Consider the following 18,712-nt stretch of genomic DNA (forward strand, 5'->3'; position numbering starts at 1 on the left):
AAGAGTACAACTGCAAGTACACACACTAATGTGACACCATCACGTGGGGATAGGCAGACACACACAGACACAAACACACAAGATAAGATAAGATAAGATAAGATAAGATATTCCTTTATTAGTCCCAAGGTGGGGAAATTTCACGCATTACAGCAGCAAAGTGGATAGCAAGATATGAAGCATAATTTACATTATAAACAGAGTCAAAGAGACAGATTAACGCAGAAGGACCTCAGATATTAAGCCTTGATATTCCAGTGTATGGGGGCACTAACACGGCAAATAAATAAATAAATAAGGCCCATGCCCAACTAGGCCCGACGTCACAGGCGGGACAAAAACGCCCTTCCCAACCAGACCCCAGCATTCCTCATCAGGCCCCATCAGGCTTGGGTCAGGTCGGGAGCCAGCCCAGATGCACCTTCAGTCCAGTCCCCAGTTGGATGTTTAATGGTCAGAAATGCTCGTTCAGTAGCAACACAGCTTCCCGTGACCAAGCAGATGTTCAGATTTTCCAGCTGGATAAAGGCGCTCCAAATTTTCCTACACCATGAAAAATAAAATAAAACCACATTATTTAGCGCTGTCAGCTGGTGTTCAATGCTGGTGTTAATGTTGCCGCTGTCCTTTCACTGGGTAAGCAAAATCAGGTGAAGAATTGCTTTATCATAGCAGGTGTGTTGTCCTCTGTTCAATATTTTATGTGCCAGAGATTAAAAGAGTCTGCCCTCTGATTGAAACAGCGACTTAACAATAAAAGAGCAGGTATCTCCCTGTTAAAAAAACAGACATAGTCGACTTTTATGCAATATAAAAATGTTTGCCCCCTTGCTGTTTTTAACTGCCCCTATGTCATTTTGTCCTGTGGCCGGGCCTGCTGCACAAGTTTAGATCAGCATAGATCTACTGTTGGTCATAAAACTTGCAATGCGAGTAGCGAGTACTAAATGCACCCACTGGGCATTTAGGTTATATTGTGGGTGTCACGGCCCAGTTTGGATCACCTTAGCCACTCTAAATTTAACCATTAACCTAACCACTGTGCATGCATGAGCCAAATTGGGGGTCTCCAACTTGAGTAGCCACAATAGATATGCATACCCAGCAGTTGCCTTTAGTATGTTCCTTATACTGATTTAAAACTCATCCTCAGCAGAACCTGTAGGGTTCCTGAAGGTTCAGCTTAACTCTTTATGAACCTGAGTGCGGCCCTGCATCCCTGCACAGGGCCTCGTTTTGGTCCATGCATTGTGAGCTGAGAGGCTGCAGGTTTTCATTCCAACCAAAAACTAAACCAGGTGATTTCACTGATGATCTGTCCTTCAAGCAGAGAGGAGGGACTAAGCAGTGAAATCACCTGGTGGAGTTTTTGGTTGGAATGAAAACCTGCAGCCTCTCGACTCATTATGGCACATGGTTGCCTACCCCTGTTCTGGTCAATCCTAAAACTTCACCAGTGCTTCAATGTACATGTGGGTGAGCGGATGATAACAAATTTATAGACCCTCAAAGCTCCCCCACATGACATCTGTATGATTTGAAACTGTCTTTAGTAACAGTTCTTTCATTATCATCTTATTTAAAAAGCACGGTATAGTCTTGCAGCTCCTTTTATTTGCATGCATGATAGCAGTGCAGACAGTCACCTAACAGGCTTCCATACTTCTTCAAAGAGTGACACTTGTGTGAGCCTGTCGGGAGCGGGTTGGCTGCGTTTGAGCTGCAAATAGCTTGCGGGCTGCCACGGATCTGCACCGCATCCGGATCGCACCTCTATCAGCAACAACAGGAGAGTCCCTGCACGCACGCGTCCCATCCCGAGCGCACATTCCTTCACACGCAGCCCTGCAGGAGGGCGTGCACGCCGTGGCTCGGACCGCACACACCAGCAGAGACCGCCGCTACTGTGCTGTTCACCCAGCAGGAGGGACTCACCATGGCCTCAGCACTGAATTGCACACCTTTTATGTTGAGTTTTATTTATTGTTCGTTACTTATCGGTAGTATTTACTGCGACGCCGAGGCAGAGGAGGATGAGCACGCCAAGCACACATACACGGTGGAGATGTTCAACGATGCAGTGCCCACCGCACCCCACTTTGTCATGTTTTACGCTCCGTGGTAAGTGCTTCAACAGTTTTGAACTTTTTGTCGGCGACACTGAATGAATGGGCTGCCAACAACAGCTGCCTCTTCCTCAACAGCCCTCCCTGTTCGTTGAAAATGGCAGGAGAGCTTTTCACCGGCTAGTTAGCAGGGAAGCTAGTTAGCCCTTTCCCTTTGGAAAGCCGGTGTCGTTAGCTTAGCCCGCTAGCTAGCTGGCAAACTAGTTAGCTAAGCAGCTGAAGTAGAGTGAAACCCTGAAACGAGGCCTCGGGGAGCTGGGCCACTCTTGGTGAAAACTTCCAAGTGAATGTAAAATGTTTGTTATCTCATTTTTATTCAACATATATCTTGAACTGCTAGTTGCAGTGCACGGAGGACCCAGGGGCTCAGAGTGGAGAGCCGTGCGGGAACCGCTTACGTGGCACGCACTGATTGACTCTGTCAGTGGTTACCAAACTGTGGTCCCGGGACCCCCCAGGACCCCTGAGGAGGTTCAAGGCATTCGTGTGCTTTGGTGTGGACACTGACATTGTCTTCCATGTGTTAAAAATCATGACCGTGGACTCACTCCTGATAAAACAGTGTTAAGTGTCTAAAATGAGGGCATAGTGTGTGAACAGTGCCATCCTCAGCTTATGAAACTGACATTTTGGAGATAAAAGTCTCACAGATGATGTTCCCACTCCTTTCCAGGTGCGGCCATTGCCAGAGGCTACAGCCAGCATGGAATGAGCTGGCGGACAAATACAACAGCATGGACAAGCCCCCGGTGTATGTGGTAAAGGTTGACTGTGTCCAGGACACCAAGTTCTGCTCCAATGTGCACGGGGTCAGGGGCTACCCAACGTGAGTACAGGTCAACACTCAGGTCATACACATCCTACATTACAGTTTATCAAGTCATTTTCTCTTTGTGGAGTATCCTCAGTGTAAATCACAAGTTTATTCACATTACAGTATTAAATTGATTCTTTGGACAATGATGCCATATTTGCTGATATCACAAAGTCAGCCATGATTTGATTCAGTTCAGGAGTCTACAGTCGATGTAAGATGATATCCTATGCCCATTTAACACACAACAGTTACATTACAATGCCGTTTTTCTATTTTACATGCTTGGCCAGGTTTGTCATGTTTCCTCATTCTGGCATTGTTTGCATATGACATACTATAAATCAGTTGACCCATTTTTTTTTCTTCGAAATTCAAAATATTTCCACACTGCTGATTTGTTAGAGAGAAGGGTGTAGATATCCTCATTGTCTTTTTCTTGCACATGGTTCTAGCATCATTGAATGTTTAGGAAGGCAGTGCGCTTGGATGGAAATTGTGACAGATGTGCCAAGAGAATTTCAAAATAAAGGCATATCTCCAAGATGTCAATATGGGTCGATATTTTCACTTCATCATTTGTATCGGATTGTTGATCATTAGATCGATGTGTCAGTTCAGATCAATGGGTGATTGTTACACCCCTAGTCATTCCCTCACTGATTCAGTCTAGCACTCTCCCATTTGCTTTTATGTTGCACAGCGTTATGCAATTCTTTGCACACACTTGATGTTAGGTTTTCCCTGTGGCCCATTTTATGTTTCTTGGAATAAGTTTTTGGTTTAATTCAGCCATGGATCTACCATTAAATTGGACATGAGGCAAATCCCTACGTTTTAGTTCAACTATCAGAAAAGGAAGTCTTAACAGAAAATGGACGATGCAGTTTACCACATTTTGGCCCAGTTTACTGCTCACTGATTTTCAGATAGCAGTCACTTTTTGGGTTAAAAAGAATGCAGAATCCATACAGCACAGAAATAAATAGTCACCTTCATCACTGATTGACAAATAACGTGACATACTTACATGCATTTAGTTCAATCTTCAACCAGTATGTTAAGTGCTAGCTCTTAAACCTTTGTTGTCACTGACTGCATACCTGCAGACTCAGCAGTCAGTGGATAATGATTAACTGAAATACTATTTTATAGCTATAAACATTACTAAACAAGTCTCAGAGCCTGTATTGAAGATCGAGTGGGCTAGTTACTGTATGTATGAATATGACTTAATTATAATTGATCGGTGCAATTAACTGGATTGTGTGTTTATGCATGGATCATTTGAGTTTGTGAATACCTTCAAGTGTGGATATACAGTTGATTGTGAAGTCTGCCATACTAAACTTCTCCTCAAATGTTTGTGTGTGTAGGCTGAAGCTGTTTAAGCCAGACCAGGAGGCAGTGAAGTACCAGGGCCCCAGGGATCTACAGTCTCTGGAGACCTGGATGCTCAAGACGCTCCAGGACGAGCCAGCGGTAAGTGTTGGGCTTCCAGCAGGAGTCAAAGCAAATGCCATGAGTCGGCAAACTTCAATTCATACTAATTTATAGTACCTACTGTATTTGCCACCAGACACCAAATACTTGCTCATTTGAGCTTACAGAAAACAACTTACCGTGGCATCAGAATTCACTATTTAACTCAACATTTTAAACAATTCAATTGTGTGACTCATTTATGTCAAACATCAGTCTACTGGTTTATAAACAAACTTGCATGTATCCCATCTGTCCTGGAGGAGCTGCCAATCAGATTTCCGATTGCAGATGTATTTGGTTGATTGATTTGCAGTGTTATCGTTCAGTGGTGCTGATAGACTTGACGTTTTTCTTGTCCTTAAGGAACCAGAGAGTGAGCTGGAGCCTCCCAAAGTCCCAGAGCCCAAACAGGGCATGTATGAACTCACTGCTCTCAACTTCAAGACCCACATTGCCAAAGGTAAAGAAATTGTAGAAAACTCTGTTTATAATGCTTTAAGAGGGTGTTATTCAGCTTGCTAGGCAGATAAATGGGTAACTCATGCTGCTTATTTGTGCAGGTGCATCTTGCCTTGACAAATATTTTTTTTCTGTTTTGGTTTCATTTTAAAATTATTCTGTTTTCAGCCATACTGAGCTCAGGATACCTTGTTAGAGAATGGAAACACCTCATAGCCTTGTTTTACATAAGTGACATGCACAACATTTCATTTCAACACAAGTACCTGAGCCACAATACACGTCAGTCAGTGTAAACCCACGCTATAACATTTGTCTCCTGTCACCTCACGTTTCTGGATTTTCAGACAACGACTGCAAAAATAAACGGTGGTCACGATAATTGTCTCGATGAAATTACGGCTCTTAAGCCCCGCAGAAGTTGAATGTTTTGCTTTAAAAGAAAAATAAATGGTTTCTTGTTTGGAGACGAAAAAAGGCAGGATATGACATAGGCATTTTTAAAGCAGTGTTTATAGGTCCCACCTTCAAATCTTGGCAACAGTTCTGCAATAAATGTTGCATAATTGGTTGCATATAACCTCTGTATAGGGTCTGTAGTTTCACTCAAGGCCAGCCGTGTTGTGCTTGTAGTGGAATCAACTTTTTTGTGGCGCCATCAAATCAAAAACCTGAACCCATAAACGTCTTCAACCTCACTTTAGTGCATCATTGTGCACTTGTGTGTAATTATGCTATCCATGTAGAAATTGATATACACTGTAGTACATTTAATAGTCTGTCTGTACTGTACACTTGTGTGTTCATTTTTGGTTCTACATGTATTAAGGCCTCTTGCCAGCTGCGTTTACATCTGCTGTCTTTCTTTCTAATGTCTTACTTTTCCTCAGGTGCCCATTTTGTTAAGTTCTTTGCCCCTTGGTGTGGACACTGCAAGGCCATGGCCCCAACATGGGAGCAGCTGGCCACCACCTTCGAACACTCGGATGATGTCAAGATAGGAAAGGTAGGTCCATAGAGACGACCACAGATTCTGTACAGGCTCACAGCAAATCCATGATTTGGAACGCTACATTTAGCTCGTTCAAAGCGGTTTCCAAAAACACATTGTAAAGGTGCCGGCATCAGCCATAATCCATGTGACAGGGTTATGAATTTAGACCAGAAAGTCTGGCCATTTGGTAGATAAAGACAAATACAGTATGTATTTCCAATATTATACATGAAAAAAGACTTTTTTTTTTTTTTTTTTTATCTTGACATGAACAGACAAAGAGATAAAATGAAGTTCTTTCCAACTTTGAGAAGAGGGTTCTGGGAGTTTTATGAAAAATGACCGAGGCGTTAGTAATCAATCTTAATATTAAAATCCAAGCACGACACCTTGTTTAAAAATAAATAAATAAATAAATGAACGCTGAATATTGTAGTGGTGGTTAACCCTAAACCTAATCAGTAGAGCCACCAAAATCCTTGTGTTCCTTCCACAAGAGAAGTTTCCTGGATTTTCTTGATTTTCTTTCTTTCTTTCTTTCTTTCTTTCTTTCTTTCTTTCTTTCTTTTTTTTTTGAACCCACACCACAATATGTGTTGTGGGTTGGTATCAAAAGAGTGCTCTTTTGATGCCAAAGAGTTTTGTAATTCTTGTTGGCAGTGCTCCATCTGCTCTCTTCGCTGTGGTTAAAACACCACCAGCTTGCTTATCCTGTTATCTTTATGAAAGACGACACTGATCATAAGGCAAGGCACCTGTTTGCATGTTAGGTTATATAAAGTCATGAACCCGAGCAAATTTGCATTGTCAGTGTTTGCATTGGTGTTTCAGTTTTGTTTAGCATACTGTTTGAAAGAGCAGTCAGCCATGAAGAACTTGTGTTCACTAACGCTGTGTGTTCTCTGATATTGTACCATACGATGAATGCAAAGTAGCTTTTGTATTTTCTGTTGTATTTTCTATTTTCTGTTTCTGTTTCAGTGAATTTGTATAAGAGGAATGTAGCTCAAAACTAAACGCAAAAAGTTTCAGTAACTTCTTTTCCATGTACATCTGGTTTTTCCTCTTTGGCGATGATGTAATCAAGCTCTTGTTTCTGATTGGCTAGGTGGACTGTACCCAGCACTACGAAGTGTGTTCTGAGAACTCCGTGCGGGGATATCCCACACTGCTCTTCTTCTACAATGGAAAGAAGGTATGGAAGAGGCTTAGGCTTAGTCCTCCATTACATTTCTGCATGGTTATCTAATGGTAATCTACCTCATTCTGGCCAGTTTCTATCATGGCAGCCATGTCACCTTCTCCCACTGCAACTGCTGTGTTTTGCCTGCAGGCTGGAAAAAAGTATATTGCTTGCTTATGACTTGAGCAGCTATGGAGGAAGATAATGGCGCATTCGTTGCTCCCAACTAGAGTTGTGTGATGCCCAGCATTTTACACATTGTCACATCAATTGATGGAGCATTTCTGATGGCCAGTAGCATCATGAGCAGGGATCCTGTGGGACTTCTGCTTCAGTACAGCCTGAAGTTTCATTCTCTGTCTGGCTCACATTCTGGGCAAAGCAGCATAATTTTGCATGAAACGGCACTCAAAAACATGTTAAAATCTGTGCAGAACTGTGTGTGTGTGGATGTGTGTCTTATTTCCTTTGCTTTGCTTAACTGAGCATTGTTTTCAGTGCCTCTTCAGTGTTTTTTTGTTTTTTGTTTTTTGTTTGTTTTTTTTTTGCAGAAAGGAAAATGTTATTTTCAAAATATTAGACTGAGGAAAAAGCCTCAGCATCAATTGAAAAAGTCACATCAGCACTGACAGCCTGTCATCAGCGTTTGACGACAGTGTAATCATAGCTGCCACTGAAAATTGCCTCAGCAAAGCTCTCCTGATTATAGCAATCAATATTGTGGTTTTTACAAAAAATCACTGTTGGCCAGTACAGACTCATTGCAACGTGCACTTTCGACCTCACTTTGAAATGTGTCATGCTTTTCTGTGTGCATGTGAGTGTCTGTTGTTCCCCTACATTGTTTGCCAAATGAGGGTCCATGTGTCCTTCTCAACTTGTTGGGGAATACTTTACTGTCACCTCAGTTTAGTCCTATATTAACAGTTCACCTCTAATTGTGCTGGTATGAACAAGTGAAAGTTTTGTTTTTTTTGTGCAGACAGAGCAGTACAGAGGGAAAAGAGACCTGGACTCATTCAAAGACTTTGTGGATAGCCAGGTGAAGGCTGCAACTGAGGCTGAGGAGGCCACGCCTGAGGACCCAGCAGCAAATGAGATCCCAACCGAAGATCCAGCCAAAGAGGAGGAGGAGGAGGTACGTTTGTGTGTGTTTGTGCAGAAGAGAGAATCTCATACGCCCCCACGCCCGATTCTTTTCTAAAGCAGATTCCTGCTGACTTGCTTTGCCTCTATTTATTCTTGTTTTTGTGTGTTATCAGTTGTAATGTATGTGCTGTAGTGCGCCTGCTCTTTCACGCTCTGTTTCAGACTTTATCTTATTTATTTCAAGCGTTTACTGCTAAACTCTGAAACTGCATGCCTTTTCAACTCATTTGAATGTTTTGAAAAAAAAAATAATGGCAGTTCGGGTCGTTTGTGGTTGAGGGTCAGTTTAGGGATCAGATACAGAGGCTGGTTGTTGTTTGTGTGCGTGTGTGGGGTAGCAGGCATGAGTGCAGCATGCATAAATTGACAGCATACATCTCCAGATGGCTACAATAGCTCTTCAACAGATGTTTTTCTTGTCATAAATGGGCAAAAAATTAAAGTTTTAAGTAATTTATCTACTGCATTCCGATTATCCTCCCAGACTCTTGAATGGCTCTATACATGCACATCGCACCTGTAAAAGTCAGATGATCAAGTGCATCTCAAACACAACGTTCAACACTGGGATAATAGACTGTTCTGTCTGTGTTGCTGTAGTATTACAGTTCATATATTATTTTACATGCTGAAGCCACTGAACTACATATGAATGTTTGAAAATGGCAACATCAGTTTAACGTGTGGCTGAAAGTCGCCCAGGCTGCACTCAACACTGTCCCGACCACACAGTGCCTAAGAATAGAAGGGACATCACAACCTGAGTTAAATGTACTGCTTTCATTTACTGCACTTGTATATGAGGTGGGAATTTGATCCACTAAGTTGGTGCCAAGATGTCAGTCCATATGGGTTTTAATTCAGTTTCCACAAAATGACCATATGGCAGCCGTGCTTACCTGGGTGTAGTTATAGATCTCTGAGCTTAGCACCCACTCCGCTATGCAAGACTCAGCTAGCAATTATGGTCAGGCTAGCTATTTCCTGCCACTGGATGCCAGAATTTTAGATGGGCAGCTCAGCATGGAAGGTGACATCATCCCTCAAAACTCAGCTTACAACAAAGAGGAGGTGAGGCAGTGGGAAAAGACCATCTGAGGTGTAATTTAAGAGCAGTAACAGTTTCAGCAAAGCTTTTTTTTTTTTTTTTTTAAATTTCAGAATACTGCTTTTTGGGTCCCCCTGCATATTGTATTTGACCAAATTATGTTTTTTTAACATGTATTTCTTGCACACATTATGAGGAATCTGATCCCCACCACAGCCATGATGACCACCTCAGTCATGAAGGGAACCAAAACCAATGAATACGGCGTCCTAACCATTAGTTGTTCAGCATTTGAAAGATAAACACAATTCAGCACAGTGTTATATCAAACTATATGTTTCTCTCCTGCCTGCAGTCCAGTGTGTTGGTCCTGACAGAGAGCAACTTCGATGAGAAAGTAGCCAAGGGCCTGACCTTTATCAAATTCTACGCTCCATGGTAAGATCAGTTTTTGAATCTAGTGACTTTCAGAAAAACATGTTTCATGTGATTGCTTGTAGGTTGTTTTTGGAAGACAGACATCTTACATAATGTCTCTGTGATCTAATCTTAGAAATCCTTCTTTATCTATCTATAGCTGACAACAGTAAGGGTTCATAGCATTCTCATGGAGTCACCTGGTTAGTCTGTTTCGTGGAAAGATGAAGTGTTTCCTGTGCACTCGGTGTAATATTGCATTTTAATAGCCTACGCCTTTATGGCTGCTGTTATCTGGGGCCATACATCACCTCAAGGTAAACACTGGAGTTTTTGCCCTTCATCCAAGCGTTAAGTAATATCTGAGTAGTCAGTATTACCATGTCTCATGTATCATTATCTTGCATCAACATTGACTGTGTTTACTAAAGTCCCATCAATACCCAGGAAACTCAGGTGTCCCGTGAGTTTGCACATGTAAATTCCACACCCTGTGTAGAGTTTCCCAGAAAAGTGTACCTCAGTTATGAGAAACTGGGTAAGGTACCTGGAGTGTGTTGACATTGTCCAGGATACTGAGGCATGTAAACACCTTATCCCGGGCATGGTTTTCATGTGTACTGCGCAACCTCTGTGTAGCAAAACATTTCAGGTAAAATTTTTCAAAACACAGCGGCAAACCATGGATATACTTAGTCACCCCACTACTGGCACAACCAAGAGACAGAACTGCACCTTTCTATAATAAAAGACATTAACATTAAGGTAGTTTTATAGCAAGTGTAAAGCACTGGCTGAAAAAACTGGCTGCAACACTCTTACTTTCAACATTTACTTCCAAGTTTATTTTAATTAAAAACTTGATGATTTTTGTCCTGCTTCCTAGGTGTGGCCACTGTAAGAACCTTGCCCCAACATGGGAGGACCTTTCCAAGAAAGAGTTTCCTGGCCTCACTGACGTCAAGATCGCCAAAGTGGACTGCACTGTGGAGCGCACACTCTGCAACAGGTTCTCCGTAAGTGTCTGGACTGGAGTCACCATTTAACATAAAGAGACACCGTGTAAACCAGCCGTGTCACACTCACACTCTCCCTCCATTCCTTTCTGTCAGTTTTTCCTTCTTCCTCCAAACTGTCATATAGGAAGTAATAAAAATGAAGTCGGTGGTTTTATCACTGTCATAAAACAATAGAACTGCCTCATATTACAGATCAGCGTTTGGCGACATGCACTTATTTAACCAATTTAACTAACTGTTTCCTTCTTCTGGTCCCACCACCTCACTCTCCTCCCTCCAGCTTTGTGAGTCATTAACTCATTTTATGATCAAAAGGCATGAGGATGTCATACACAGCCTTGGTCTGGACGGTCTTTGGGCTTCTTCATTTTAATTTAACCATCCACTCTGCTTCACTATCCTCCCATCTGTAGTCAGGTGACATGGGGCTCTGATTTGTAAAATCAGTGTGCATCTTAATCACTGAGTTGGTTCTTGACTTTTCCCTTACTACTTTGGGCCATCTGCAACTTCAAAGTCTGGAAGCTCAATAAGCGTGTAGAGGTGTTCATTTAAAGTTATACTGTCTACTAGATTGCTCCAGAATTCAAGATCCCCTCTTGTGATTGTCTGGAGACACAGAGTGATATTGCTCTGTGTTAGAATTTGCAATTATTTTAGAGTTGTAAACCCTGTTTCATGCCAGAGATGTCTCAGTCAAAAGGTAGCTTAGCAATAACACAAAAATTAGTCTGATAGTTTCATTGAGTGTTTGTGTGGCGGTGTTTCAGGAACTTCATGATGTAGGAGGAAGATAATTAACCTCTGCCAGAGAGACGCTTCTGTCTTTCTGTTTGCCTGTCAGCACCTAGAAAAACTACCCAGTGAATTTCCATGAAATGTTGTGGATGGATTAGACTCAGGTCAGAGAGTTATTGATTACATTTTGGTGGTGATGGAGGATTTCCAGGACGAGACAGTTAGGATTGCTTAGGCATAATTGTGAAAATGATGTCAAGACTTGACTTCAGATCTGCAGGATATGATTGTTGTATCAAGAAACAAATTAATTTTCTGAAGTTAGCAATAGGAATGATGACTCTGGATATAATGACATGTTGCAGAACTCTTAAGTATTGGCAGAGGTTTGCGCTCTCCAAGTCTTTAGGAACAGCGTTCATTTTTAGAAATGTTGTCAGTTGGGTATCTTCATCCCCTCGTGTTTGAATGTCATATCTTCACACTGTGTGTTGGAACGACATGGCTTTAAAATAAAAAAATGTAAAACCCTGTTAATTTTCATTTACCTCTCTCCTCAGGTGCGAGGTTACCCAACCTTAATTGTCTTCAGGGCAGGCGAGCAGGGTGACGAGCACCACGGTGGGCGGGATCTGGAGAGTCTGCACTCCTTTGTGATGAGGCAGGCGAGAGACGAACTGTAGGACGGTCCAATCAGCACTCACTTCCGACCACGCTGCCCCACCCCCACTGCATATCTGGCCAGTAGGACTCCTTTCTCTCCTGCAGTGGCCAAACCTCTCTCTCTCTCTCTCTCTCTCTCTCTCTCTCTCTCTCTCTCCCTCCCTCTTTCTCTTTTTCTACACTCAGTTTCTCTTCAGAAAAGGAGTCAGCCATTGACCAACTACTTAAGTCGTTCTCTCTCCTCGGGCTGAGAACGAGGACAGTGGGATTCAGTTGTGCGTTTGGGATGTGAGTGCGTTTCGCTGCTGTAGCCCAACCTTACCTGTTCTGGAGAATAAGATAATTGGTTGGTTCTGCAAATGATTAAGTCTGACAACCACTTTGCACGTTCTAATTCCTGGTGCAAATCAAAATATACATTATTTATCATAAGGGTAGCACTGAAGGACAGTTAAACAAAATCATAACTGTCTCTGACCCAATTTCTGTAGCCATTTGAAAACTTTTTAAATGGAAAATTTTATACATGGGATCTGTTGTTGAATAATGAGCCATTAATGTAACAGTATTGTCACTCATAAGGTTTGCTACGTTGTCCCATCGTGAGGTTGAGTGTTAAGTTGAAGGTACTTTTTATCCATGCCAGTGATGGCCTAACTGACTTAACTCTCAGGGAAACACCCATGCATACTGGGAGGAGTGCTGATGGAGGAGTTATTGTTGTCACTGGAGTCAGACATATGACCTTTTGCTACTACCTTTGCCCCCATCTCTGGCTCCTGTGATTACATCCAACCATCCTTGTTCACCATGTCTCCCAGTATACAGTCTCAGGCCTGCACCATGCTGCCCCATATCTTCATTACTGACTATATTTGGAGCAACTGCTGCTTCTGGTTTTTACTTCATTTAGGAATCCCCACCAGATGCAGCTCAACCATCTGGATGAGCTGCACCCTCATTTGAAAGTTTTCCTCAAAACTGCACTTTTGTGTGTGTTGTTCTTTGTGATAAAGTTAAATGAACGTAAAAGTGTGAATGTAAAGTTGTTTTGGCTGTGTAGGGGAAGCGGAGAGGACAGTTTGGTCAGCGGGAGTCAGCACTGAGAGTGACATGCATGCAGTGCAGGCCTGAGATGTCGCACATGAGAAACTGCACTTTTCACAGTGAGGTACTCAACCATGATTTGCAGGTCCATGATTTCAACATCCTGATTATCTTAGGAATCAGGAGGGCGCTGAAAGGGAGGTTGCTTTAATGATTATACAATTTCCTCAAGTTGAAAGTGGGAAAAAAATCAAACCCCAGCTCAGTGTTAGGTGGGCAAACCAGCATCATCAACTCTCAGACTGTGATTGTGACTACTGTTGCCTTTCCTGTTTGAACCTGGATGTTTAAAAATGGTGACCTTGTGGATTGATGATATTTGGTCCTGGTCCTAGCCAGTATTTCTGGATGTGGATTGAATGGATTGAATAGATGGGAAAACAAGGCCAAACATGACCCACGACACAAGCAAGATACTTCAGAAAAAATTCTATACAGACGCATCCATTGATACGCCTATGCAAATACATGATGATTTTGTCACCCCCTTTATTTGAAACCCGTCTTTTTTTTTGACACCCCACTGAGAAACGTGACTAGAATGCAAGACCAAAACTCACCAACCAGTTTTACAATACCACTTGGGTTATAAAGAATGAATAAATTCAAGATTGTTCAGACAACCAGTACCAAAATTGACCAACGTTTGTCAGGTGACTGGTGCTAGTGTCCTCACCCTGTGTGTAGCCTTGGTCCATCTCATAAATTTGAGCATTCTGATCATGGTCATGAATATCAAAAATACAAATCCTCATACAGAAGATTGATAGGTGTGTTCTGATGGAGTGGAGTGGAGAGAAAATGTCATCAATCCAGGACTAATAGTATTTGCAGTTTTGACAATCACAGCAAAGTATTTTGAAAATTAGTTTATCATGCTTTTCTGTGATCGACCACTGGCGCCATGAATGAACACCCAACTGTGATGACGTGTCCACTGAAATCCTAACAGTTACTTGCAAATGCTGTTTGAATCAAATGAGGTCTGTTAAAGTCTAGTGGAGGAAGCAGGGTAGCCTTCAGCTCTCAGAGAAAGGTGTGTGAACAGTCACAGACAAAGCTTTTTTTTTTTTTTTTGTCAGTTAAAGTTTTTATGGATAGCACATGGTCAAGGCAACTCCAGTGACAAAGCAATTTTTTTTCTTGTGTCATGGGTTGTACACTCCCCATGAATTTTGTACAAAAAAAAGAGAGAATAATGGCAACTTGTAACATGAGATTTCGTAATAAAAATTTCTTTTTCCAAAAATAACTTTGTATTTTCATTTTGTTCTCGTATCTGTCTCTGTTAATATGGTATGTGATTTTCTTTTTAATAAAAGGTGCAATAAATAAGCTGAGAAATGTACAAGTATTTACACAAAAACAGTCTAAACATGATCACAAATGTAAACAGCAGCTTACCAGAGGTATATTTTGTAAATTCTGATTGGTTAGGCACGTAAGGTATTTTTGATTCTTATTGGTATTAGTTTTTCATTAAAATATGTTCTCTATGAAAACCCATGTCATTCAAAGACACTGTACTCTAAGACAAAGCTCACAGTAACATGTTCAACCGGAGATAAACTGCCACTTGACACAAATCTCGACATAATTTTAGCCTTGGTGTTGAAAAAGCAAAGGGCTAATTTCAGAAAGCTGGCACAGAAACCAATTTGTCCACTGTTTTTGACTAACTAAATGTTTTTCCACAATCTCTTGATGGGTTGTCAGGGGTGGAAGCGTTTGTTAACTTTGCGAGTGCAGCGACATGGAAATGGCCATTTGCGGTATGTCAGAGGGATAAGGCTGTATTCTTCGGTTCTTTGGAGAAAAACATCAGTTTAGCCACAACATGCATCATGTTGAACCAGCTCAGTGAATCGGAGCTCAGCGTGAGCCTGGCAAATATTGACACGGAGGGGATATTTGGAGCAGTTCACTACTAAAATAGCCTGCGGTCACTTTGGTTCAGTCCATATTATATTTTAGGAAGGCAAATATGGCTTGAGAAAAAATACATTGGGAAAGGGCAAGGAAATATGGATCTCTACTGACTCTAAAGTATCATCCGTTTAATATTAAATTGTTTGGATTTAGTTTGTCCTAAACCGTGCGTTTGCATTGTAAAGAATTCGGGCTTGGATTATTTTCCACATCTGACACAAAGCATTTATGCACAATCTGACTGGATGATGTCATTCCCTACTGTTGGTTTTTTCTGCATCGTGATAACACTGAGTCAGCTCCCCGGGGTGATGCGCGTTAGAGAATTCGCTCCTCTGTAATTAAGGAAGGGTCTTCTGAGAACTGATCCACCATTTTGTTGGGAGAAGAGAGGGGAAGGAAAGCAGCACTCTGACTGGTCCCACGACAGTTCAGTTTCCCCCCTCACCCTCCCAGTGAGGGAGAAGGGGCGGTAGCCTCTCAGGCACACGTACATATACTTACATAAACACATAATATACAAACATAACACTTCCTCCCCACACACACACAGGCATTCACGCTCCTGCAGACCCGCCAAGCGAAGACGCCACCCCACAGCCGATAGGGAAGGTGAGAGACAACCTGGTGGCTCAACTCTGGAGCAGGGATTAGTTGCCTTTAAGACGACACCCACACAGTGTCAGATTCTAGTCTCCACGCCTCGCTTTTTGACTTTGAAAGACAAAGGTTCATGTTAAAAGATGGATTGACTCAATTGTCCGAGATGGCTGGAAGAGCAAAGGTAAATTCTCTTTAAAGGTGGCAGTTCCTTGCAGGCTGAGGAACTGGGCAGGGAAACCGGTGTCTAGTTAATGGCAGCCTCACCCAGGAGTCCCATGTTGCTGGATTTGCGTCCTGGTTCCAGCCCCGACCGCGAGCCGGGCGGCGTCCACGGCGTCAGTGGCAGCCGCAGGCCCGCACCACCATGTTCTTGTATTTCTTCAGGATGACATTGGAGTTGTCGTCAAAGTAGAGCACCGATATGGCGTGAAGCTTGGTCGGAGCGCAGCACGGCTTCGGCACGTTCTCGGGGTTCATCAGATGCACCTGCAGACAGATTGGATAAAGATAGCAGAGCCTGAAAACGCGAAATAACGACAGAAACAGACCAACAGTGACACTAAAGAAGTGTTGCTCCACAAGGACTAAAGCAGAACTCACGCCATATTAGGTACTGACGACTTGTATGTCTGAAACAGGCACATTACTACTTTATCAAAGTTTTCAACCCCCAAACATTTGTTGTTACTATTATTAAGCTGTGACAAAGCAGTGTTTCACATTTTTTCAACATGCCTGGGAGTGATTTGACGTAAGGCTTGTCTTGGAAGCCACCAAAACATGTTCTGTCCACACTTATGTAACAGATACAGTCACGGCTGTTGACGAGAAGCACGGTCCATTTGATTCGGACTGGATTTAAATACAGTCGTTCATGTGCAAACGTTGCCGTTGAAGTCACTTTTGTGCAGCCATTTTCCAACAGAGCTGGTGTGATCTAAATTTCTGCACTTAGGCCTAAGATCACGCCCAGTGCACCTTTTCGAAAACGACAGAGCTCCGTCTGGTCTTACCAGTGTCTGCACGATGGCGTGGTTGGTGGCGTTCATGTGGGCGTTGAGGGGGAACGAGCACTCTCCGTCACAGTAGTTGGCTGCATATCCCTCAGGAGCGATGATCCAATCCTGTGAGACGCCCCACACACAATAATAAATATATTACAGTACATTATAATAAACACCGGTGTTTATTATGATGGATTTTAACTCGAGCATTTTTGGCTTTTGTTTGTTTTTGAGTCTTTTTCTGTCTCAGTTCACTTCTTTCTCTCTCTGACAGTTTCTCTCTGTCTTTTACTGCTTTCTGCCTTTTTTCCCTCCTCAGCTCTGTGTGTGTGTGTGTGTGTGTGTGTCTATGTGTGCATATCCCCTTTTGTGTAACTGTGTGTATGCGAATGCGTGTGTGTTGGCAGTCTCCCTCTAGATGTCAGTGCTGTGTTAACAGCAGAAGGATGTTCATAACTGCACTTCTCTATCATTATTTCTGCTCTCTGGTCTGCCTCCCAACACACACACACACACACACACACACACACACACACATACACACACACACACACATGCACAACCAGACAAAACAACATGCTCAGGGTGCTTGTGGGTACTGACAGCACTGAGAGCGTCTCAGTAACCGAGTGGCGTCTCCAAGCTTCATGTCAGTCCGCCAGTCAGTCGTGTTGGTAATGTGTGTGTGTAGCTGATGTGGTATGCAAGCTGCACTAAAAAGTCTACATGCCAAATAAAGGTTTTTGTAATCCTTCCATAACACTAGTCCGGTCAGTCTCGGCACACTCAGCTGTCAACACTGTGATACTTAAAGCGACCCCACAGCCTCAGTCTTTTTAAAACTCAAACAGTATGTCTCAGAAAGTGTCGATTATCTCCACCAATCACAGTGAGGCTCACATGTGCAGCAGCTAAATCGGGGCCTGGGTTGGAGCCCTGTGTGTTTGCTCTGCTGAGACATATTGATGAAGACGCTCCTTACCTGCCAGCCCAACTCTCTGAAGCTGACGTAGAGCTCGTGTCTCCTGCAGGCTGTCTTCTGATCGCTGCTGTTGTAATCTACCAGGGAAAAACACAACACAAATAACAGCCTGAATATACATCTGGATGGGCAATGTGGATCATAAATAACTGTTATTGTCTTTCCAGAGGGATGGTATTATTAAAGCACGGTCACTCAGTTCAACATCTCAAAGCAGGACTGCTGAGCCTGGATCAGTCAACATATTCCTCCGGTCTTACTAATTTTGTGGAGGCAAGCTTCAGCATTGTGGCGGCGACTGTAACCGTACGTTCAGAGAAGCCAGCCGGCGGTCAGACAGTTAACCCTTCAAATTCCCAGAGTGCCGGGGAAAATCTTGCCCGGGAGGGGGGGGGGGAGTGGATGAGTTACATTGTCACCTCCAGAAACAACAAGAAGCCAGACTGTGGTTGTGCTGGGCAGCTGCGAGGTGTGAATGTGTGTAAGTGTGTGACTGGGAGGCAGGGCGGTGTTGAAAAAGAGCATGCACGCTCAGCAAAACCAAAACCCTTCCCTGGATAAATAACGATTAAGGAAAAAAAAGAAAAAGCTAGTGAAATGCTGTGAGTATGACACAGTCCATTCTGAATCTTGAGAGCAGAAGAATAACACAATACGCCTCATGTAATGCTCTGGGTGGAGACACATGTAAAGGGCGTCAACCCGAGCACAGGCACAAATGACGGTCACTGTAACGGGCGAGTCAGTCTACTGTACGTGCCTCACATTCATCTGGCAGCGAGCGCCATCGGAGCCGCTGCCTAATTGAATTCATCAGCATACACATATTTGCTTGGCGCCGGGACAAGTGGTGACACAGCGACGAGCGTGTTTACGGTCTCCCTCGCCCCGCAGTTTGTTCTTAATTATCTCCGTTCCACCCTGAAGCCGCCCTGCGAGCCGGAGAGCCGGCCCCAGGTACGGCTCTGCCTCGCCGAGTCAAGAAGGTCATT

The 18,712-nt window shown here is 43.0% G+C and overlaps 2 protein-coding genes across 3 annotated transcripts in view; one reads left to right on the forward strand and one right to left on the reverse strand.

The window, feature by feature from the left end:
- Positions 1-1,449: 1,449 nt before the first annotated feature.
- Positions 1,450-14,454, forward strand: txndc5 (thioredoxin domain containing 5). The gene is made up of 10 exons (XM_030079071.1): positions 1,450-2,121; positions 2,800-2,952; positions 4,317-4,422; positions 4,789-4,885; positions 5,775-5,890; positions 6,987-7,073; positions 8,044-8,199; positions 9,614-9,696; positions 10,562-10,691; positions 11,993-14,454. Exons 1-10 carry the CDS (start codon positions 1,937-1,939, stop codon positions 12,113-12,115), a joined length of 1,236 nt encoding a protein of 411 aa, XP_029934931.1. The 5' UTR covers positions 1,450-1,936; the 3' UTR covers positions 12,116-14,454.
- bmp6 (bone morphogenetic protein 6) overlaps positions 14,264-18,712 on the reverse strand; it is a 53,373-nt gene continuing 48,924 nt past the window's right edge. For both annotated transcript variants that reach the window (XM_030079069.1, XM_030079068.1), the window contains 3 exons: positions 17,721-17,797; positions 16,748-16,858; positions 14,264-16,220 (listed from right to left, as the gene is read on the reverse strand). In XM_030079069.1, the coding sequence (XP_029934929.1) occupies positions 16,071-16,220; positions 16,748-16,858; positions 17,721-17,797 (338 nt within the window). In that variant the 3' untranslated portion in view covers positions 14,264-16,070. The remainder of the gene's footprint in view (positions 16,221-16,747; positions 16,859-17,720; positions 17,798-18,712) is intronic.

Source organism: Myripristis murdjan, chromosome 20 (assembly GCF_902150065.1).
Source record: "Myripristis murdjan chromosome 20, fMyrMur1.1, whole genome shotgun sequence".
NCBI lineage: Eukaryota > Metazoa > Chordata > Actinopteri > Holocentriformes > Holocentridae > Myripristis > Myripristis murdjan.